General features: G+C 41.7%; 1 protein-coding gene across 1 annotated transcript in view; it reads right to left on the bottom strand.

Moving 5' to 3' along the window:
* kcng2 (potassium voltage-gated channel, subfamily G, member 2) overlaps positions 1–24,747 on the bottom strand; it is a 56,408-nt gene that overhangs the window by 23,387 nt on the left and 8,274 nt on the right. The window contains exon 2 of the mRNA XM_041967331.1: positions 16,011–16,913. Coding sequence (XP_041823265.1) covers positions 16,011–16,793 — 783 coding nt within the window. The 5' untranslated portion in view covers positions 16,794–16,913. The remainder of the gene's footprint in view (positions 1–16,010; positions 16,914–24,747) is intronic.

The raw sequence follows: 24,747 nt of genomic DNA, 5'->3' as shown, positions 1-24,747 counted from the left end.
ACTCCAGTCTGTAATTTGTCGGACTTATGATCATTCATTTTTACATTGACCTGTAAGGATGTGCAGGATCAAAAATGCCTCAAAATCAGGAATAAAGTTGTTAAAGCAAGCTAACACCAATTTAAATCAATCTAAATTGGTTTTACAGACTAAGTATATCATTCTGTTAACATTTTTTCTACCTGAAAAATCCTAAATTCAGCTTTCTACAAATAAAAATAAACTATATTTTGCTCAGTGTGGAGAGAATGTTTTGAATGGGCCAAATATTGCAAACAGCCTCTCTCAACTTGCTGTTTAGAAAAGGCTGCTTACTAATGATAGCTGTTAGACTCAGTCATGCAGTAAATCCATGCAGAAGAAAGCAAAAACATTGTGAAAAAAGTTGCCAGAGGCTGTAGGGCTGGTGAGTCTTAGTAAATGTGATCCTATTACATTACAGTAAGTAATCAGACTTGGTTTGATTCAGTGTTAATTATTAAAGTAAGTAGGGAAAGAAAATATTCCAGAGTGTCACTGTAATCATTCACCAGTCTGCGAGAAGCACAAATCATCACCACCATGATGGATTGTAGATTTCTCTGAGCATGAACAGCAGTATGTCTAACTCCCAGTCAGCAGGCGTGAATGATGCACACCTCCTATTTTCAGCATCGACTGAGACGAAATGATCTGTTTTCCTGCAGCAGTTGCACACATTTCTCTTTCTTGCATTCACACTTTGCGCTCTGGCTCCATGTTCCCTGGTGATGATGTATAGCTATGGTAGTGGCGTACTTTAAAGTGGGATTTACATCACAATGGAATGTGCAAGGCTGCAAGCTATGAGCGGAGTCACTGGAAGGTTAGCTCCACAGCCGGGACTCACACAGAAGATAAATGGGACAAGTACAGTTTTATAAGATGCTTATGAGAACAGAGTAAGGAGTTCTGGGGGGAAGAAATCAACAGAACACTTGATATGTTTAATCCCCTATTCATCAACAGAGTGTGGCTGGAAAACCATAAAATGTGAAATACAGAATAGACTTTATTTTTCCCCTTCTGCTTTCTTTCCATAAGAGAAAAAAGTGGAAGGACAGTCTCTCTACCACTGAATGTTTCCCTAAAAGTCGCGTTACATTAGACAAATAGGCTAATAGCTTTCCATCAAGCACAGCTGCTGGACTTGACCACATTTAACCTGACCACAAACACAGGCTCGACTACAACAACTACTGTCTTATTGAACGAAATGATGCTTTTTTCATGGCTCAAATACTGTAAAGAAGTTAATTACTGTTTGTGTTTCAGATGCAAAGTTGCTGCAGGATATTTGAGGTGATTTGATGATCGCAGTTAGAGCACAAATGACATCTCAAACAAGAGAAATTACATTTGTAGATTTTGGCAGTTGATACTTTCCACCTCAGTTGTCTTTTTATCACATGTACTACATCTGTACCTATTACAAAGAAATATATACAATGAGAAAATGAAAGACGACATAATCTTTAATGATGCAAAACTGCAGGTAAGAATATTTACTAAACAGAGATGTGCCATAATCTTTATTGGGGCAGTTCAATGTGTTGTTCACCTTCAACAGTTTTAAAATAAAGTTTTCTTTTATATAAGAGTTGGGGCAGCTTTGTAACTGGCATGGTGTGTGAGTCTTTCTCTCATCAAAGTTATGGAGTTCCTCAGGGTTCTGTGTTTGGACCAAATCTCTTCACTTTGTTCATACTTCCATTGAGTAATATTTTCAGACAGCCTTATTAGACAGCAATGCACAATTACTACAGATTTATTTATGAAACCTGAATAAACCAATCAGGTAGTCAGATTACAGATGTCTTAACAACATAAAGGCCTGAAAAACTCAACATTTAATTCTTCTACAATCAGAAGAGACAGTTGTCTTTGGAGCTAAGTGCCTCAGGAAGACACTGTCTAGCTATGTAATTAGCCTAGATGGCTAATTATTTTACTTTAGCTACTTGCCTGGAGAGGTTTCTAAACAGAATCTGTTCTTTGACCCTCATATAAAACTGGTTTCAAGCACTGCCTTCTTTCACATTCATAATTTTGCCAAAACTAATTAAACTGACTGGATTCACTCGTGCCTTCTCGCTTACCGTCTCTGAAAATGTGCAGGAATTCAGTCAATTAGAAAACACATGCTAATCTGTTCATGGTGTATCCTGTCTCTCATCCCAGCTGCCTGATAGCAGATGGAATAGGCTCCAGCACCCTCAGTTTAAGTACATGAGTATAGTAAATGGATGAATGGATGGGTGGAGAAAACACTTCCCCAGTATCCTCATGTTTACAGGAGGATAATTCCCCAGGGAAGAGTTCTCCCTGAAATAATTAGAAACTATTTGGAGTTATGATGTGTGCAAAGCTAATTTAGATGTACCCAAGATTAAGTCTTAAATGACAGTAAAATGTCAGGCTAGGTCTACTATAAAATGTGTCCTGTTAAAAAAAACTCCAACCGCATGCTGTTTGAGCTGCAGAATGAAAAGAAAAAGCTATTTGCAATGTGAAAATACTAAATCAAAATCAGTTTGTTACACATATTTTCAAGCTTACCATTAACCCAAGTGGCCAAAAAGAGGTTTTAATTACAATGTAATATAATTAAGTGAACTAAACAACAGCACCGATCATTCAGATGCTTTCAGATTGTAAATATTAAATAAAGGCTAATAAGTCACAGTGTCATCTTTATAAATTTATCTAACATGGCATTCTTAGTCTTTCAAGTTGCTTGCATGTAGGCCATAACATAAGTTCTAAAAACTTTATATAGTAAAATGAATATGCAATATGTTAAGAAGGGTTCTTTTTTATTTTTTTCTAAAATCATCAGTTCTTTTGTTTGATTAAAAAGGGGAGGGTCTATGCAGAAGTAAATGGCTGGCTATGAAAGATAATAGATATTAAGATGCTCTGTAATGGAGAAGGATGAGTGGGTGGACAAGACAGAGAGGAATCTGGTAATTAGTAAAAGCAACTCAATTTCAGTCCTCACCAACGTCTGCTGCCACGGGCTGGTGTCTACCCAGAAACATCCTGTGTAAAGCACATTAAGAAGAGAGGAAATCCATCCAAATTGCCACATCTCTGCAGGAAAATACACTTATACTTACTTCAGAGGGTCTTGAGACATGACTGAAAGGGTTCACTTTAGTATGAGTCTTTATGTTGTTTGTTGTTTCTTTGTGATTTCCTGGCTAGTGTGTTTTATGCTAGATTTAGTGAAAATGTTCTGAGGCATAAATGCTTTGCTGGACATTTACAGGAATGGGGACAAGGCAGGAAGTAAAACATGAACAAAGATGAATGATTTCTAGAAAATTATGGTAGTTTCTACTGGTTCCACCTGTGCCGTGACTTCCGGAGCTAATTGCTGCCATTGTAGTCAGTGGTTTGGCTCACACTGGGAGCTTTGCGGCGCATGTCAGAAGCATGTCAGAAGCATGTTAGAAGAGCTCAATACTCTATGCTTGTCTATTTTTGATGGAGCACACATCTAGAACACATCAAGCTCAGCAGTTCAGATAGGGCCAGGCAGTAAATCCGACAGGGTCAGTGTAAAGCAGCTGGTAAATTTTCAAAATAAAAGCCCCTGTGCAGATTTGCAATAGCTGAACTATGCAAACGGTACGCCATTAATCAGTCAGAGGATCTCAGTGACTTTTATCCCGGAAGTGGAAAATCACAAGATTCTCCAATTCTCTTGTGATTTCATGATTTTGCGGATGCAGCTACGCAGACTCGTGGGCGTCTGACACGATCCCGGTGCGAGTTGATCTGCCACGGAGGTCAGAACGACACCATGGCACAGCTGGACCCAGCAGAGATTCGCTGTTACAGACTAGATAAAAGTCTCATCAGCCTAATTCTGGTACAAAACGGCAAGGGCAACAGCCTAACTTATATGATGGAGAAAATACTTTGGAACCAGTAGTCAAGCACTACAGTTAACATTAATAAGTTCCAATCAAATTTAAAGTTATGTTAACTTTGGTGCCGTTGACCTCTTTGGACATCAGAAACACGGTAGAAACATCTACTGTAGTCAGCAACAAGTCGCTATTCAAGAACTTTTATTGGAAGAAATGGGTGCCATGTCCTCCAAACTAAAGACAAAAAGAAGGCCGCTGTGAGCAACTAGTGTACAAGCCAAACGCTGGACGGTGTTGGGTTGCATCAGTGCTCTGAACAAAGCTAATTAATACTCATGTGAAGGCAGCATTAATGCAGAAAAGTTCATTGAAACTTAAGAGCAACACATGCTGCCTTCAAGGCCAGATGTTTTCCAAAGACACGTGTACTTTTTAACAAGATAATAATGCAAAACCACAAGACAAAACAGGCTACAGGAAAACAGAGTATGGTTACTGCTCTTCCTGTATTCTTGATCTGTTCTGCTGCACATATTAATGAGTAAATGAAAAATACTTTATTTATCCCATGAGGGAAATTTCAGTAATATTAATAAATCCTTCATATTTAAAATATTTTATTGTTAATGTAAGTGAGATGTAGATTTTCTAATTATATGACATTATAGGATAGTAGCAGGTCTACCCAGTGCCCTAAATACAACGACTTTATATTTTGTTCATGTTTATTTTTGTTTGTTTGTTTTTCAGTTCAATTCAACTTAATTCAATTTTTATTTATTCACCAGTTCACAATAAAGTCATCTCAAAGCACTTTTGCAGACTGTCCAGTTAAACCCAATTTATTATAGTCCAATTAAAACAGATCAATTTCATGATCTACATTAGTCCAATTTATAACTAAATTAATTTATTTTCTTAAATATTTAATTTATATTTAATCTAAAAGTGTTTACATATTACAAGTATTTAGATTTAAATATTTTAACAATTAAATCTGAATTTAAAAATGAATTATGATAGTGGTCTACCTTATTATTGTTTTCATTTTAGGATTCAATGTAGGATTAAAAAACTCTAATGATAACACAATAAAAATGATAAAATATTAATACGTGCTTGCTGTAAAAATGGGACTGAAGCATTTACTTGATGCATATTTGCAATGTCAGAGCCTTCTTTGAATATTGACAGAAGGAATGGCAGCATTACAAAATTATTTTAAATAAAAAAATCATTCTCCAACTTTTTTATTTCCATTTATTATTTACGCAGTTGTTCACATATAAGCATTTGCATACAGTTTTTGTGTTTGTATACATACAGGATCCTATTACATCAATATCAAATAAAGGAAAGTGGACCTAATATTTCAGGGGTAAAATAAAAAAACCTTTTAGGAGTTTTAATTTTTTGTCTCCAGTGCTTCTGGGCTTCATTTTCAGATGGTCCAAGAGAAACACATCCAGCTCATTATCCCGTCAAACCTTGCCTTTTTAGTTACCTCCCACAGCTGGTTAAAATTAGGTGCTCACTTCTAATGAACCACTGTCAGTTCTCCAGTTCACAGTTTCAGAAATCTCTAGGTGGTTAATTGGCACCACAAAGATCCGATTTTCATGTGTCCAAAGATTGAACCATGGAGTCTTCTTAATTAAATCTATTTCTCTTTTGTTTTACATAATTAAATCTGTGGATTTGGAAGTGTGTAAAGACAGATGACACATAACTGTGAATAAGATGATGTTGTGTTTATGTTTCAGCTTCTCTTTGTTTTCTGTTCGATTTTTTCCTTTGAAGCTTCCACTCTTTATATAAATGCCGCCCAGTCCTCCGCTGCATCGCTGATGAAGGCATAACTGACAGACAGAAACTCTTCTCTAATCATTCTCTGGTCTGCTGATGCCATTCAAGAGACAAATTAACATGATACAAAGCTGCTCTCAGCCTGACTCCTAGGTTTTCTGAAGTCCGCCAGGCAGCGGAGGACATGAAAAGGCTTGGGAGGAAGACATCCTCAGCTTTAATATGCATTTTCTCTCCACTTGTCATGTGCTGTAACAACATGCAGTTAGTCGGAATAAAAAGCCTGAGGTGGCTAAATTCCTCTTCCTGCAAGATGAAAGCTAAATGCAGCAACAAGTGGATGCTCTGATTTCACTTTCAGACCTAATTAGAGAGCAAAGACTGTAAGTTGTTTCACCACATTGTTCAGAAATCTCAGGCCAGCAGACTCCATCTTTGGAACATTAACAGTTGAGTTTTATTTATTTATTTATTGTCACTTTCAAAACACTAATATTCAATGCAGCCAATGCATTATTTGTTAGAAACAAACAGAAGTAAACATTCTTTACAGAGAGGAGACAGGCTTGCACTCAGCCGGGAGCTGACTCACACATAACTTGAATTTTTAAAGCTGATTCACAATTCATTGGCTCACACTGCTGAGTAAGAATTATGTCACCAAGTTGTTGATGCATCCTGCAAACATTATTAAAAAGATGCCCAAATGGCACAATGGATCATAGACTAGATAGGAGTAAATGTAAACAGTGGGAATTTGGGGAGTTTAAAGGTGCAGTGTGTAACAAAAACATAGGTCAAAGAATAATGTAATATATCTTTAGAACTGTGTTTCTATTAGTGTATTATCATGTCACTAAAATAACTTATGTATTTTTTCTCTTAGAATGACCCATTTATATCTACGAGCTGCCATATTTGTGCCACCATATTATCTATGGTGTCTCTGAATGGACAAACAGCTCTGTGCAGTGAAATGAAAACCATTTGAGATTTAAAACTGCAGCACCAGCTTTGTTTGATTGGTGCTAGAGCACTGTTTGGGATAAGTAACACCTTGAAACATGTACACAATGTTGAAGCAGTTACCTGTAGTGCAATCATTGCTGCACCTGAGTCCACTGGATCTACACACAGGTGAAAAAACGTTTATGTATGTAAAAATTTTGGCCACTGACGGCCACCATTCGTTTACAACTGTGCTGATCATTTGAAGTCATTGCTATGCCCATCTTTACCACTAGATGTCAGTAATACCTACAGTGGACCTTTATCCAAAGAAAACCTGAACTGAGAAGTAATTATAGTTAGCTAGCTAGCCGTAGCAGGGATAATCACTGAAGGAGTTATTACAGATGAGGAACCATGACTCACAAGTCCGTAAAATGATTCTCAAGTTTAAATGATTCGTTCAAGACTCACACATCAATTCAGTTCAGTGGAAGTCATTACATTTCTCGTTTTAATGACAGTATATGCTAAAAGAGCTGAAATATAAGAGCTTTAATGTTCTAAAGAAAAACTGTTGCTTATCTGATGGATTTTTTTTTTAACCTACAGTTCACACGGTTATAGAGAAAGTGCACATGACGGCTTTCTTTGCCTTTTTGGCACCTGGCTACTGTTTACATCGACACTTTCAAGTTTCTCACTAGTAAATTGTGTTAAAATACGTCTAAAACACACTGTTATGATATAAGTTATTAATAATTAGTGTTTCTGCATCATAACAAATCTTCAGTTCTCTTGTGAGTTTATGGTGGTATGGATGTTTCTTTTCAATCTGCTGAACAATGATTGAAGATTTACATGCTTTGCCACCTGTTTGAGTCTCAGATGTCTGTGTTTACCTGGTGTTTGATGAAAGTTCTTACATTCGCCATGAATCTCAAATGTTCATTCCGCCATTTTAGAAATGGATGAATGAAAAACCTGCAAGTCTACAAACTGTGTGCTGCAACTGCACCATCATATCATCATTTGTTAATTAACGTGTATTATGCTGATATTATGTGTATTATGCTCAAATAAATTATCTGTGCGGATTCATTTCAGATCAATTAATATATTCTGGTCATTATGATAGATGAAGACATATGTCTACATATCCAGGATTAAATAATAACAGAAATCTTTTTAAGCAGAAAAAGAGGTCAAATATAAAAGAAGTCAAAAATATACAATAAGGGATGTATTGCTTCCCTTATTGGGTCTGCTCTTTCTTTCTACATGAATTCTCAGGTGTACCACCTGTTCTCTCATCATCCTGTTCATATCTGACCAGTTGTAAATGCAGCCATCTTTATTTATGCCCAAACTGTCCTTTATATCCAACTCACGGTCAGAAACTTTTCCATCACCTGAAAAAGTTCCTGCAGAAGTTTACTGTTCTCTGGGATGTGTTAATCCAACATATTCACTAAACTGCTCCAAGACAGATGAAAGGAGGATGACAATCCACTGGTTAATTTCCTGTTTGCGCTCTGATCACAAAGCTGCTGCTGCAGCCGAGGACACGACGCCAGAAAAAAAATGATAAGATGAAATACTCCTCAGAAATTTGTAATAAGACAGAGATCAAAAAGACAAGAGCAGCTGCTGAATCCATGTAAACAGTACACCAAAAATGTCGATTTCTCCTACAATTCTGTGCATTGATGATGTCCATGCATTCTCCATTGTAGCCAAACTTTTCTTGGTAGTCTAAACCATAGGTCTAAACCCACCCAGTATTTATTAAAAGTAATAAGAAATTAGCATAAAAATTTAAATAAAATGAAACTAAGCTACTATATTTTCTTTGACTAGATGCAAAATGATTATTTCCCCCCTTTAATTAAGACACAACAATTCGTCCCTTTTTAAACCAGCCTTCATGCTTTGCTAGGCTAACTATGCATGCTAATCTAGGCTATGTTTCTGCTCAATTACAGGACTAACAAAGCAGAAATCTGTTTGTACATTTCAGACAGGAAGCAAATGTGCACAATATTATAAAAAATATTTAGAGTTTTCCATACAGAAGAAAAATGTGCTCTTTATTTGTTCTCACTGTTTATACTGCAGCGCTTGCTGTGGGTGAGAACGTTGCTATGTTTCCCATTGTTTTCCCCGGTTCTGTGTTGCACCATGAATTAAACGTATGTGTGATCCATTGACCATCTCCTTTTAAGTGTGAATATAGTGATTGTGTGATAAACTATTCAGACCTGAAGTTTTCTTTGGTTGAAATATATGCTACAATCCAGTTTATGCTAAGTGTCTAAAAGAATAACACTGAACATATTGTAGCAGTTACAATCTCAAAGAGAATGTGACATAATTTTGGCAAAAGTAGCCTATTTGCATTTTAAAGCTCCTGTTTTCCTTAGCTAAGTGGTCATCTGGTCTAGGTAAGGTTTAGGTAAACATGCTATCCTTGTCACGGATTGGGTGTATGGATCCAAGGAGAGGAGCGCTCGGAGAATGATCAAAGACACTTTATTTGAATTGTGCTGTGCAGTATGCAGGGTTTGCTGGAAGGACGGGCTGGAGCGGGCAGACAGGATTCTCCGTGGTGTGGACGAGGTTCAGGTACGGTTCTTGGAAGAGAGAGGGTACAAGTTAGGTTGGTTCAGATACAATACGATTTAGATCATGTGCACGACTGGTTACCACGATGAGTAGTATAATCCAGCGATGACTGGAGGTCCGGGTGAGGTTTATATGGCGATGAGAATGATGACTTGATGTTCTCCAGCTGTGCCGTCCAAACAGCAGTGATGATTGGCAAGCCAAATATGGTCAGCAGGAAGCAGGGAGTGGTAATGAGCATGGACCATGACAGTGCCCCCCCCTCAAGGGGAGCCCCCGGGCGACCCAGCAGCCTGACGGCGACGAAAATCCCGGATGAGGTCAGCGTCCAGGATGAAGGAGCGAGGGACCCAAGACCGTTCCTCCGGGCCATAGCCCTCCCAGTCCACAAGGTACTGCAGACCACGACCCCGGCGGCGGACATCCAGGAGGCGACGGACGGAAAAGGCCGGATCACCGTCAATGACCCGGGCGGGTGGAGGGGGCCTGGAAGGAGGGACCAATGGACTGAAGGAGACCGGCTTGAGCTGGGAGACATGGAAAACAGGGTGGATGCGCATGGAGCGCGGCAGCCGCAGCTTCACGACCACAGGGCTCCGTATCTCCAGGACTTCAAAGGGGCCGAGGAACCGGGGAGACAGCTTGCGGGAGTCCGTGTGTAGGGGCACGTACCTGGAGGACAGCCAGACCTGCTGCCCAACACGGTACGGAGGTGCGGGGATCCTGCGCCTATCCGCACCCCGGCGGTTCCTGACCGAGGTCCGCACCAGGGCTGCCCTGGTAGCCCGCCACAGCCGGCGACATCGACCCAGGTGATGCTGGACGGAGGGAACAGCGAGCTCAGCCTCCTGGTCCGGGAAGAGAGGTGGTTGATACCCCAGGGAGGCCTCGAAAGGGGAGAGACCTGTGGCGGAGGAGACATGTGAATTGTGGGCATACTCCACCCAGCACAGGTGGCTGCTCCAGGCGGAGGGGTCGTCGGCAGCCACGCAGCGCAGGGCGGACTCCAACTCTTGGTTAAGGCGTTCTGCTTGACCGTTGGTCTGAGGGTGGAACCCCGAACTCAGGCTGACGGTCGCCCCAAGCTCGGAGCAGAATGCCTTCCAGACCCGTGACACGAACTGGGGCCCTCGGTCAGAAACGATGTCCACAGGGATGCCATGGAGACGGAAGACATGAACAGACATGATGTCTGCGGTTTCCAAAGCAGTGGGCAATTTGGGCAGCGCCACGAAATGAGCTGCTTTGGAAAAGCGGTCAGTGATGGTCAAGATGGTAGTGTTACCTCGGGACGGAGGGAGGCCAGTAACGAAATCCAGTGCTATGTGGGACCAGGGTCGTCGGGGAATGGGGAGAGGCCGGAGAAGACCCGCTGGAGCCTGGGAGGACATCTTTCCCCGGGCACAGACAGGACAAGCGGCCACGAACTCCCGGACGTCTTTTTCCAGGGTTGGCCACCAGAACCGCCGTCTGATGAGGACCGCTGTGCGTGCGCGGCCAGAGTGGCAGGCAACCCGGGATGAATGTCCCCATTGAAGAACCTGAGAGCGGACTTGGTCAGGAACAAAGAGTCTGTTAGGCGGACCGGTACCTGGGTCTGGATGCGCTCGCTGGGCTTCCCGGACGTTTTGTTCCACCTCCCATGTTACGGCAGCCACAACACAGGACGCAGGCAGGATGGTGTCTGGATCTGAGGACGGGCCACCGGAGCTGAACTGGCGTGACAGGGCGTCGGGTTTGACGTTCTTGGATCCCGGCCTGTAGGTCAAAGAGAAGTTAAATCGGCCGAAGAATAAAGCCCACCTGGCCTGACGGGAATTCAGCCGCTTGGCCGACTGGATGTACTCAAGGTTGCGGTGATCCGTCCACACGATGAAGGGTTGAGCTGCACCCTCCAGCCAGTGGCGCCACTCCTCCAACGCAAACTTAACAGCCAGAAGCTCGCGATCCCCCACGTCATAGTTGCGTTCGGCTGGGGTGAGGCGCCGGGAAAAAAAAGGCACATGGGTGTAATTCGCCCGTCTGTTCCGAGCGCTGGGATAGTACCGCCCCCACCCCGGAATCAGAGGCGTCCACCTCGACCACGAACTGTCGTGAAGGGTCTGGCTGAGTGAGGACCGGAGCTGAGGCGAAACGCGCCTTAAGGTCCTGAAAAGCGGACTTCGCACTGTCTGACCAATGGAACGGAGTCTTGGGAGAAGTCAGTTTCGTAAGGGGGGCTGCCACCAGGCTGAAGTTTTTAATGAAGCGGCGGTAGAAATTTGCAAAACCCAAGAAGCGCTGCAGAGATTTAACAGAGTCCGGTGTGGGCCAGTCCAATACCGCCTGAACCTTTGCCTGGTCTGCCTTCATCTGCCCGCTCGCGAAGACGTAGCCCAAGAAGCCGACGGTGTCTGAGTGAAACTGACACTTCTCCGCCTTCACATACAGTTTATTTTCGAGGAGTCTCTGGAGAACCAAACGGACGTGCTTCTTGTGTTCGGACTGGGTCTGTGAGTAGATCAGAATGTCATCGAGATAGACGAAAACAAAACGGTTGAGAAAGTCCCGGAGCACGTCATTGACCAGGGCTTGGAATACTGCCGGGGCGTTGGTTAGGCCAAAGGGCATGACTAGATATTCGAAATGACCCAGAGGGGTCTTGAAGGCGGTCTTCCACTCATCACCTTCCCTTACGCGGACCAGATAATAGGCGTTACGGAGGTCGAGTTTGGTGAAGATCGTGGAACCTAGTAACGCCTCAAAGGCGGAGTCAATTAGGGGGAGAGGATACTTGTTACGTATGGTGATCTTGTTCAGGGCCCGGTAATCGATGCAGGGACGCAGGGTTTTATCCTTTTTTGTGACAAAGAAAAACCCAGCGGCCAACGGGGAGGAGGAATGTCGGATTATGCCGGCATCGAGAGACTCCTGGATGTACGTCTCCATGGTTTCCCGCTCTGGCCTGGAGATGTTATACAGCCTACTGTTTGGAAGCGGGGAACCGGGCAGGAGCTCTATGGCGCAGTCATAGGGTCTGTGGGGAGGCAGAGAGGACGCTTTGAGTTTACTGAATACCTCGGCCAGGTCATGGTACTCGGTCGGGACTGAGGTCAGATCCGGGGCTTCTGCTTTGCTGGAGTCTATGGCGGCTGGGAGTATGGCCGATCGAAGGCAGGACTGGTGACATTCCTCACTCCAACCCATGATGGTTCGGGAGGCCCAGTTGATGTGAGGGTTGTGGAGAGACAACCAGGGATGACCGAGCACCAGCGGGGATTCGGGGGCTGAAATCAACTTGAACTCGATTACTTCAGTGTGGTTTCCAGAGAGTTTTAATTTTATGGGTGCAGTGGTGTGCGTTACCTGGGCAAGGGTGCGACCATCCAAGGCCTTGGCTGTTATGGGTTGAACTAGCGGTACCTGAGGGATCTTGGCTTCCTCAGCCAGGCGGATGTCCAGAAAACTGTCCTCTGCTCCTGAGTCGATTAAGGCCTGCACTGTGAGGGACTGATCAGAAAAGGTTAGTGTTGCCGGGATCTGGGTCTTTGTCTGGGTCTGGCCCGTCAGAATCCCGACCTGAACTGACGGGCCTGGTCTTTTGGCCGAACAGGACAGGTAGCCCGGAAATGCCCTTCTTCACCACAATACAGACACGCTCCTGCCTGTAGCCGTCTCTGCCTCTCCGTCGGGGTCAGGTGTGTGCGACCCACCTGCATGGGTTCGGCGGCCGAAACAGGGAGGAAGTCCGGAGATGGTTCAGGTGAAGAAGATGGAAACCACCTATGAGACAGACCCGGGCGAGGACTACGGCGTTCTCGGGTCCTTTCCCGGAGGCGATTATCCAGACGGGTGGCTAGGTCTATCAGGGAATCCAGAGTAGCTGGAAGGTCCAGAGTTGCCAGTTCATCCTTCAGGGTATCTGTTAAACAATGTAAAAAATGGTCCATTAATGCAGCAGAGTTCCACCCAGAGTCGGCAGCCAACGTCCTGAACTCCACCGAAAATTCAGCCACACTCTGGTTCCCTTGATGAATTGACATCAGGCGCTTGGCCGTCTCACGGCCCCGAACTGGACCATCAAAAACTTTTAATAAGTCGGCTGTGAAAGCCCGCAGTGAAAGAGTGTGGAGGGGCGTGGTCTCAAGGTATGCCTCTGCCCATGTAAGTGCCCGGGAAGTAAGCAGACCAATTATATATGATACCTTCGAGCGGTCCGAGGAGTAAGTGAGTGGTTTCTGGTCGAAGATAAGAGTACACTGGAGAAGGAATCCTCTGCATTTCCCCAACTCGCCGGAAAACGGTCTGGGATCCGGAATGTGTACGTCCCGCACCGGAGTGGGCGGAGTCGGCACGGGGACAGGCTGAGGAGCTGCGGGGATTGAAAGCTGAGCAGGTTGATTAAACAGGGCTGACAAAGATCTGGAGATATCGTCTAATTGTTTTTGCAAAGCGTGTTGTCCTTCTCCTAGAGACCGGAGTACCTGCGAGTGTTGACCAAGGAGATTTCCATGTGCAGACACGGCCTGATGCAGATCGCTACCGGGTTCGGCTTTCCTGGCGGCTTGCTCCGTAGGATCCATATTGTTTGGGCTGGATTATTCTGTCACGGATTGGGTGTATGGATCCAAGGAGAGGAGCGCTCGGAGAATGATCAAAGACACTTTATTTGAATTGTGCTGTGCAGTATGCAGGGTTTGCTGGAAGGACGGGCTGGAGCGGGCAGACAGGATTCTCCGTGGTGTGGACGAGGTTCAGGTACGGTTCTTGGAAGAGAGAGGGTACAAGTTAGGTTGGTTCAGATACAATACGATTTAGATCATGTGCACGACTGGTTACCACGATGAGTAGTATAATCCAGCGATGACTGGAGGTCCGGGTGAGGTTTATATGGCGATGAGAATGATGACTTGATGTTCTCCAGCTGTGCCGTCCAAACAGCAGTGATGATTGGCAAGCCAAATATGGTCAGCAGGAAGCAGGGAGTGGTAATGAGCATGGACCATGACAATCCTATATGGATTAAGACTTCATGGCTACAATTTACATAATCATGCAGTTACATAACAAAAATGGGCTTACTTCATATTCATTGAGCTGTTTTCATATTCATTTTTGGAAGCAGCTCAAGTAAAATCTGCTGCATGGGAAGAATATCTGGGATTGTGCAAATACAGCACTGAGGCCCAAATCCATTTAGTCATTTAAAGATGTGTGAATTACACAGCTGTATGTTGCAATTTTCTACATGTATTGGAAAATGTGGACTTGGTGTTCCTGCAGAGGACAGTATGCAAAAACAGAAACAGTGACAAGTGACACGCAATAATTTGGTATTCAAGTTAAGGAGAAGAAGCCTCATTGTCCCTGAGCTTTCGCCTGTCTCTATGTCACAATGATTTACAATAAAACCCAGAAAGTCTCTGTATGTGGGCAGCTGCATCTACATAATCTGAATTCTACTGTAGCTGCTGTACAGCACAAACAACCTTGAGGTTATGGATAAAAGACATGAAGGAATCCTGAGAATGGCTTCCCTACATTTATGTGTGAAATGTAATGGCATAATGGTATTACTCGTAAAAAAGAAAACTGATAAGCATCTGTTGATTTACCAGTTAGATAGAAAGGAGACCACTCATGGGATCCACTACAGGGTTTTTAAAACAAAAAGAAAGACTCTGTTAAGCTATGATTACCGTCTTCTATATTACTTTTCTAAAACTGATCAGTCTTATGTCTTATTTCACAAGTAAATTCAGAAATCCCAGAATACATATAGTGTTCCTTGTTGTACTGATGTGTGTAAGTGTGGATTAAATGGACTCTTACTGTCTTGGATGCTCCATGTAGATGCTAATGGCTGCGGCAATAAAGCACATCAAGTGAGCGTTCTGATGTGGAAGGGAACAAGATGAGCTAGGAAAATGTGAATACAGAAAAACTCATGGCTAAATAACAGCTCATCGGCTATTTGGAACAACGTTGGTTAGAAGAGTGATGACATACTACAGACAGGTACTCTGCAAGACATGGTGAATACTTCCGCCAACCACCAGTGGACACATGTTTAATATCTGCTTGGTTCCCGGTGGCTGAATGTTCTTAACACACGTTTTTACATTTTTATTAGAGAAAGTCCATTTTCTTCTTTTTGCTGACACCACAGGAACGTGTTTAATATGTCAATGACAAAGTTACTTCTATGGCACATTTAAAATAACAAGGTTCAGCAAAGTGTTTTACAAATTTTAATAAAGAGAAAAGACCCAATAAAATGAAATCCAGCCTTAAACAATAGGACACCATAACCATGACACCATAAAACATAATGGTGCTCAAACTAAAATAAGAAGCCAGGCCTTGAGCAGGAATCACCAACTTTGGACCGCCCAGGGTTATGTATGATCATAACCTTGGCACCAACACACACAAAACAAGCAGGGCTACTACAACATCTGCATGGGAGATATTTAGGTGTCATCTATACATCTGAGCAACAGAAACTAATCATGGCTCAAAATACCTCTAACAGACGTCAACCTTTTGAAATTTAGAGCTGCCGACTTTTTCCTCAAGCATAGTTTCTACAGGATTTTGCTTCCAAGTAATGATGACTTTGCTGGGTAAAATTCCAATAATCGTAAAGACTTCTTTACAATGACTCAATATGGGGTAGTTTGGACTTTTTTGGGTTACTTAAATTTACATCTGTAGACTTAAAGACCAAAAGACAAGGAAGAAAAGAAAACTCACCCTCTCCTCTTCCTCTCTGAGGTCAGGCATGGTGCTGATACACAGAGTCACAGCAGTGATGGCAACAAATAACACCGACAGACACGCAAAGATCTTCCCTGGCAAGCCAGAATGTGGGTTCTCCACCATGTCCCTCAGCCTCCGCATGCAGCCCCCTGCAAGGGTCTCCTCTGGTCCTCCTGGAGGCTGTTGGGTCTCCTCACAGGACTGTGGTGAGGTGAGCTCGGCCTCCTCTTCTTCGAGCCTCTGCTGCTCCTTGTACTCCTCCTGCCTGAGACGCAGCTTCCTGAGGCAGCACCATTCCAGGTTGTTGTCCTCGACCCCCCAGTACAGCAGCTCCTCCTGGAAGGACAGGGCGCACATTTCTCTCAAAAGCCTCAGCTTCCCTGCTGCCAAGAAAGTCACAATGATGCGAAATGCAGATGGACTTCGGTCAAAAAAATATTCATTGCGGCTGCCGTCGTAGTCATCGCAGACGTCCATGATCTCTGCTTCATTACTGCAACTGTGCAGCTTGCCCAGTCGCGTCAGGGGGAATTCGTCCAGCGTGGACCAGGGGATGTGGTACTTGATGCCCCCTACATTTATAATAGCTGCCCTGTCAGCCAGGCCAATCTCATCTCCAGCTTGCTGGTGGGGCTGAGGCTGGAGCAGGAGCTGGGCTCGCTTGTAGAACAAGCCCTTCTTGGATGTGACCTCTTGTGGATTCTCAACACGGTTGAAGTGGAAGGTGGTGAACTGGTGCTCAGCACTGCCTGCCAGAAAGGCCACCTCCTGGTACATCCCTGCAACTCTACTGGGAGTCCCAGTCCTGCACGATTAGATGAGAAGGGAGGCTTCACAGGGTATGTAAAATGACCTGGAACTAGTCGCCCATTCAGCAACACAACACGTCTCTGACCCCTGTGGGACAGAAAACACAAATTATTATTTCCCTTGCATTACATATTTCCTACTTCTGAGTAATGAAGACCAGGGTGGACTTCAACCAATCCAAATTCCATCACATCATGCAACAATCACAATCTCTTATAAGAAGGCCTTGAAATGAGCACAAAGACCAAAATTCAGTTTGGTATACATTAAAATTTACTGGCCAGTTTGACAAGTTAATGAATAAGGCAAACACTACATTTCATATAAGCACCATACCCTAATGTATCATCCATCCACTGGCTGCATGCTTACTTTACCATGTTTGGTTTTGTTTATGCATGAATGCCTGATCTGATACTAAAATCTTTTTGGCCAACCCTGTGTTCACCTCAACTCTTTTATCAACATGAAAACCAAGGTAAGCATCTGTAAATAGATGATGAAAGCTAGCAGTTGTAAATTTCCAACTGTCATATTAGTAGTCAAACTCAATCTGTAAAAACTGATTCCTGGTCAGTTGGCTTTGCATTAAACTAAGTAAGTATTTATATAGCACCTTTCAAGATAAATAATCAGAAGGAGCTTCACAATAAAACAAAACAAGCATGAGAAACACATCATGGAAAAAAAAAAGTTTAGACAAAACAAAGTCATGTTGGTCTAGGGGATCTGAAGTACGCCGTCCGCAGATCGGTGACTGGTACGATTGGTATATCTATCTACTAAAGTAGTGGCCTGTAAACTGAGAAGCCGTTTCATGTCTAACTTAACTGTAAGTAAAAGTTCATAAAAATGTAAAGGCACTAACTTTGCTAGTTGTTTTTAAACGCCAGCCTGTTTCAAAACTTATTCAGCTTTTGTAACATGAATATTGTAATAAAACAGAAATCTTTTTAAATAAAACTTTCTTAATGACAATAAATGATAGGTGTATTTGTCCAATAGAGCTACAGTGTGTGAAATGTGGGTGGCGGTGGTGGATTTGAAGGTTTGGAGGTAACCTTCTGTTACCCTTAAAAACAAGGCTACACTTTAGAGTCTTAATTCCAGATAGAACACAAGCGCAACTGCACGTGATTGGTTCATCATTGGTCTTTCTGTGTTTCCTCTGCAACATAACTAATAGTTTAAAGCCCTTCATTTATCTGCGAGATAAAGGACTTTTATAAAACCAATTAGCTTATTTTTATTGTTCATATCGTTTAATATTCTTGAAGCACACAGTGACCGAGTAAATTTGATGCAACAGATGCTTTGACTGCTATATTTTTATTGCCATCTGTAAAAAATAAACAAATAAAGGCAATGATTGAAGCAATTGAAAAAAATATAAAAAATAGAAGCATAAACAAGTGATTTCTTTTACAATGGAAAAGGCTCAAAACTGTTATTTAAGGGTTTTCAGACACCCTTTTCAACACTGATTCTAACCAAAAATAACAGTGACCAGTTAGTGCTATATATTAGGGGCGTAACAATACACCAATATCACAGTTCAGTTAAACCTTAGTTTTAAGGTCACGGTTTGGTTCTTTTTTGGTACAGCAAGGGAACAAATGTAAACTTAACTTTGGTGTAAACCAAGACAAAAAAGAAAACTGCTTGCTGTTAATTCTCCAATAAAAGATTCTTAAATAAATAAAAATATGGCATAAATAGAGATATGGCCCCTCTATTTGATTGGACAGCATCTACAGGTACATATTATAAGGCAGGGAGGGATGTTGAATGGGCACACATTTTCAGTTAAAGTCTGTATTCAATATAAAAATCCTTCAACCATTTTAGTTGTAAGAAAATATAAAAATATTTAAAAATCACTTCAACGCTGCTGGAAAAAAGACCTTCATGCTTTCCGTTGTGGTTTGAGAACAGTTCGTCCATAACCAGTTTTCAGCAAGAGTGCGCTTTTATCCGCATGTGGAGGGGGCGGGGCTACAAGCAGACTGCTTTCATCTTATCCACTTCACTGGGAAGCCGAAGTGCTCCCAAACAGGAGATTTTAACGACAGAAGAGAGTCTTCGAGCTCTGATTTCTCCTTAAAATTGTTGCAAGGCAGTTACTCTTCCTTGTAGGAACTTGGTACGGTATCCATACTAATGTGCGGCTTATATTGACTTCCCCATGAAAAACTTCCTAGCCTGAATAAAGTACAGTTGAATGAGGAACAAAGTTTTAATGATGTAATTGACATGTAGAGCAAAAAACAAAAAATGTGGTGGTGGTTAGTACTTAATTTTGTTCCTAGCTGGAAAAGAAAACATTGGGCATTTCACCAACCTTTCTACTTACAAACCTTTTATAAAGAATGTGGAATTCATGAAATCTTGATCTCTTGGGTTTGTTCTTAGCCGAGAACTCTCAGGATACTCAGGAGATAGAGATGAGGAGTATCAGAGACTGGCGGGGGACTTTGCTGCATGGTGCCACAGTAACAGCTCAACACCTCTAAGACGAAGGAGCTGGTTACTGACTTTGGGAAGTCCAGACTAACACCGCGACCAGTCCAGATAAAGGGAGCTGAGGTGGAGGCAGTGGACTCTTATAAATACTTCGGGCTGTGGCTGGACAATGAACTGGACTGGACAACACACACCAGCCACCTGTATTGGAAGACACAAAGCAGGATGTCCTTCCTAAGGTGGCTGCGGTCCTTCAACATCTGCAGCAAACATCTGTAGATGTTTTACCAGTCTGTGGTTGCCAGTGTCCTATTTTACACTGTGGTGTGCTGGGGGGCAGCATATCCAAGAATGACACATCCAGACTGGACAAACTGATCAGGTGGGCTGGCTCTGTGGTCGGCATGAAGCTGGACTTTCTGGTGACGGTGGCAGAGTTAAGGATTCTGGACAAACTGCTGGATATTAGGGACAATGCCAGCCTGTTCAGGGAAAGACTGCTCCTTCCCAAGTGTAGGACCAACAGGCTTAAGAACTCTTTTGTCCGTCATGCCATCACACTCTACAACTCCTCACGTGGGTGGAAGAGGACAGAGAGGAGGACGTACAACATACAGAACAGTTAAAAAAGGGGGGGTAACTATTTACATCTACTTGTGCAGTACAGGCATACACAGAGATGGACACTTTACCTGGTGCAATAACCTCATCTTCATCCGTAGTGAAAACATTCAACTCATATTCAATACAAGCCATATCTGGCTCTTTTGCTTTAATTTGTCTTTATTTTTATCTTATTTATCCGTGTGTTGCTCTTTTCAGAATCAGAATCAGAATCAGAATCAGATTTATTGCCAAGTAACTTTCATTACAAGGAATTTGTTGTGATTTGACGGTGCCTACATATAAATAGATAAATATGAACCATAAAGATATGAACAAGCCAACTGAACATATAACATTAAGACTGAAAAACTATATAAGAGTGGAAATAAAAATTATGTACATCCAGAAACTCGGGAAACAAACCCCGTGGAGTTCTTTCCCGAATGTTCAGGAGTTCTTCTGTAGTGAAAGAGAGCCGCGAACCGGAACAAAAAACGGTGTTTACAAACAAAACAAGACAAAACAGAGCGCACCAACAAATCGAGGCAGCCATCCGCGGCGCCATCTTGAATCACACTTTTAACTCATTTTGCTCTTTTGTACCTGTGTGCTTATTTACCTGCTTTTACTATTGTGCTGCTGGAATTTTGAATTTCCCAAGGGAGTCATCCCAAGGGATTAATAAAGTTAAGTCTAAGTCTAATATTTCTTACGAACATTTAAGTGCTGACATGTTTAAATAAAATCAGCTTTGCGTTGTTTTCTGGTGTTCAGTTCAGCAATATACAATCATGAAATTACAATGATTTTGTCAGATTTTTTTAAAAATAACTTTTAGGAATTCACAAACAGTTTATCATTTAAAAATGTCCTAACATTATAATTTCCCTCAGGGGAAAAAAATTTAATATTTTTCATTCATTCAAAAACAAGTCACAGTCAACACGGGATTTAATTCTTTTGCCGGTCTTCATAACAGCATCGGTGCAACAGACTGCACACTTGTGCATTAAAGGATCTCTGTGACTCCCAGATCCACCTGCTGAATGCAGTTTTTAATGGTTAAAATCTTTATTATAACAATTAGTTTTATTAGAAAATCATGCCCTGGTCGCCCGTTTAATAAGACCTCTGAGCAGCCTTCATACTCACCTGGAGGTTTTATTTCATCAGCTGCACCACTCAGCTCAACGGCAGGTGCTCATTTGCTTTACAAACTGTAGATGGTACAGTAGGCTATGTAATAAAAATTTACCCTACGGTGTACTGTATCCTCCCTTCAGCTGTTATACCATAAGGATGTGCATCCTGATGTGCTCATGGGACCAGACTGTGGGCTACTGTCCAAGTTCAGAAGTTTGTTTGTATATTAAAATTCAACCAGAGGGTGATTCAAAGTGCTTTATGGAGACATTGAAGCATCAGAAAATAAGAATTATAATTTAAAGTTAATAAAAGAGAAAGGAAAAGAAAGAGCACTGATTAAAAACTGATCATGATCGGTTTATTTTTGGTTTAGTTTTACTGTCCTATGGGTTCATTCTGTTTTATTTAGTTGTTCCCTTGTGTGTGTATTATAATCTGTTTTGCTTTCTTTTCATCAGTTCACCTGGTTTAATTAAAAAAATCACTTCACCTGTTCTTTATTTATTCCTCAGTGTATTTTATACCCCTTTGTTTCCGTTTTCTTTTGCCAGACAATCTGTCGTGTTTCCCCGTCATGTGTTCCCCGGGCTGCCTGAGTCCTGTTACCTGGTCCTCACCTGCGCTGCACCGTGGCAAAAGCAGTATTAAAACATGATCTAGTTTAAATTTAAAGCTTAAAAGAAACGGATGCAGATTTGAAATTTTTAAATAAAACCTATTGAAATGCAGCAGAGAACAGGTGGGTCTTTAACCATTCAGAGCTTTATAGACCAGAAGCAGAACTTTAAAGTCTTTCCTTAGACGAACAGGCAGCCAGTGTAAGAGCTCAGAGCTGGACTGATGTGGTCCTCTTTCTTGGTCTTAGTGAGGACTCGAGCAGCAGAGTTCTGAATAAGCTTTTAGCTTTTTTGTGTTTTCATTCTTTTTGCATTCTGTTATTTTCCTTGTTTGTCTAACCTCCATTTCTGTCTGTTTGCACACGGCCTGTAAGCCTTATAAGTCGACCTGTAAGTCCTTCTATGAACTTTTTTATAGTGTTTACTTCTGCAAAGTAGCGCTAGATGGTCCTTCCTTTCAATTTAAGAGATATTAGTATTCACTAATCTAAGAGGAAAGATAAAATAACTTTGTAATCTACGAACATGTTCCTGAATCTGATGGATGGTTTTTGTAAAAAACTTACTAAGTACAACTTAAAAACAAATTAAAGATTCGTAACAAGATTTTGGTGAATGAGGCTCATTGGGTGGATGTTGTCTTTGACATTTTCAAGATAATATGTCACAGCTATTTAAAGCAACATGTGTGATTTAATTGCCCTATAATCTGGCTCATTTTCCCCAAAAGTAATTTTGCTAAGGTTATTCTGATTGGCTGGTGATTTAAGTTCATTTAGAGCCTGGATAACTGTATTGATCTCTGAGGGGATAAGAGTGCCATATAATAAAAACTGGAGGAAACTAATGAGGCTCATTGGCCATCAGATGACTATTCCTACAATGTCAAATGTATAATATTTCATCTGAGTGTCTAAGACCTCTACACACAAATTAAATAAAAAGTTTCCTTAAAATCTAGTTGTATGCAAATTGACATGCGGTTTTCCAAACAAACAAAGCTCAGTTTACCACCTACACCACCATGTAGACCTAACCACAGCTCACAGAGGCTAATATGAGCCAGTGTATCAGCTGCTTTGTACAACAAATTAGACATACTTTCAATGTTTAATCAGCTTAGAAAAGGTTTATCCATTTTTCATTTCCCACAGACACACAATCTATTATTCAAAACAGACTTTGTCCCAAGACAAAAAACTAACCTATATTCCGAGAGTCCTGTAAGCATTACATATTGTTTTGTTTTTAAAAATGCAGGTCATAAAATGTACAACTGTAAAACAAATCCACACCATGTTGCTTTCAGTGTGTGCAATAACTTTTGTTTTTAGTTATGAAAATATTTCAGAGGCTACAGCAAAAGAAAATAAATGTTAGACTTAGTGGCAAAAAAAGACCAAGTAACAAGACATGAAGAAGTGGAACCTCTTGTAAAATGATTTTCCCTCATGCATATTTAATAGAAATGTCGCAGCCACTTTGTTCAAGGATAGAACTCATACACTATGGTCTTCTGTAATTGGAACATTACCTTTGATCTAGTAAAAACCAACGTAAACAGGATTTGAAAGACATTTTTTCTTGTAAATTATGACCATCTGCTGTTAGGGGGCTTTGATGGAGTTTTAGATGCCAGATTCCTCGCTCTTCTTGCTGCACCAGAACAGTGTGATCAGTGTGTTAGTCTTACTGCATACATTTTACAATAAGCATCACAAAAATCATCTTTTTGCTTCATTCGACATGGTTACGTGCAGACACAGTTTACATGGCGGAACTAGGCAAGAGGCAGCAGAGAGCATGTAAGAAGGCTCGGCACATCATCACAACAAATCAAGACTGGGACCCCTCGAGCTATCCTCAAGAGTTTGTTCTTCCTTTGGGAGGCCAATCATTTCGAAGCAGGTCACTCTCTACGGGGGAGGGGGTTCAGAGAGCGGCACCTCTACAGCAACTCTGCAAAGTGCTTCTGACAGGAGGAGTTTATGACACTGAACCTCGGGGTGGCTTCAAAGCAAAGAGAGAATAAATCAAAGCTATACAGGAGGCAATCAAACTACAGAGGAATGAAATGTCACGTAAGGCCTGATGTGTGATAGATATCCGACATGTATGACCAAATAAATGAAAATTTAAAGTATTTGCAGCAACACTGCATCTGAATGTTTGCTTGGTTTTATGTAAACTTAGCACAAAAGGTAAGGAAATAAGTGTTTGTTATGCTTCCTGACAATAAACCTTGTGCCATTCTTAAGCCTGTTGTTTTCCTTTTAAATGGAGCCACATTTGCGGAGAACAATGTATTTTGAGTGTGAGCTGCAGAGTTGAGTATGTGGGTTGCACCCATGAAAAACTTGCCAAATCTTCTCTGCCAATGCCATACAGCTTTTTCTGCTGCTGACTTTTATTTTGTGTTGTTTATTGGATTAGATGATTGAAGTCTGAACAAACAAGACATACTGGCAATTTAACCATTTATTCCTATTATTGAAGAATAATCCAAATGCTACTCAGGCCCCTGTTAGTAAAACAAAGAAAATAGGTGTTGTTTCTTCAGACTTCAATCACCCAATTCAGGAAAATAAACAAGCTTTCCAACGATATAAGACTTATTGCCCAGATGCATTGTTACAACAAAGAAATAACCAGCAAAACACATATTTTCTTACTTTATGTGGTAAATTTAATATCCTTAGTTCTAATTAAAGAGCATTTTGGCTTCAGGGAAATGCAGGTTAAGTATGAGAAATGTGTGTGTGGTTTGTCTTTACTTTAAGCCTGGTACACACAAGGATTTTTTTAATCTTACGAGATTTTTTATCGGTTCAAGACCTCACACATAAAGATGAAAAAATCAGGCATTAAACAGTTTTGATTGTACTGTGTGTGGTGTGCTCCGATAATCTAATCACAGAACAACACGCACATGACGATGCTGTCACGCAACTCATCTACAATCTAGTCCTCCGAGCCGGACAAACGTCGAAATGTAGAAGAAGAACCATAGCAACAACCGTCAAAAAATGAAGAAGAAGAAAGATAGTAATAATTGGAAAACACAACACACAGCATGGAAGAGGATATAT

The sequence above is a fragment of the Melanotaenia boesemani genome, chromosome 17 (assembly GCF_017639745.1).
Source record: "Melanotaenia boesemani isolate fMelBoe1 chromosome 17, fMelBoe1.pri, whole genome shotgun sequence".
NCBI lineage: Eukaryota > Metazoa > Chordata > Actinopteri > Atheriniformes > Melanotaeniidae > Melanotaenia > Melanotaenia boesemani.
The sequence above is the reverse complement of the archived record's forward strand: the minus strand, read 5'-3'. Positions and strand labels throughout refer to the sequence as shown.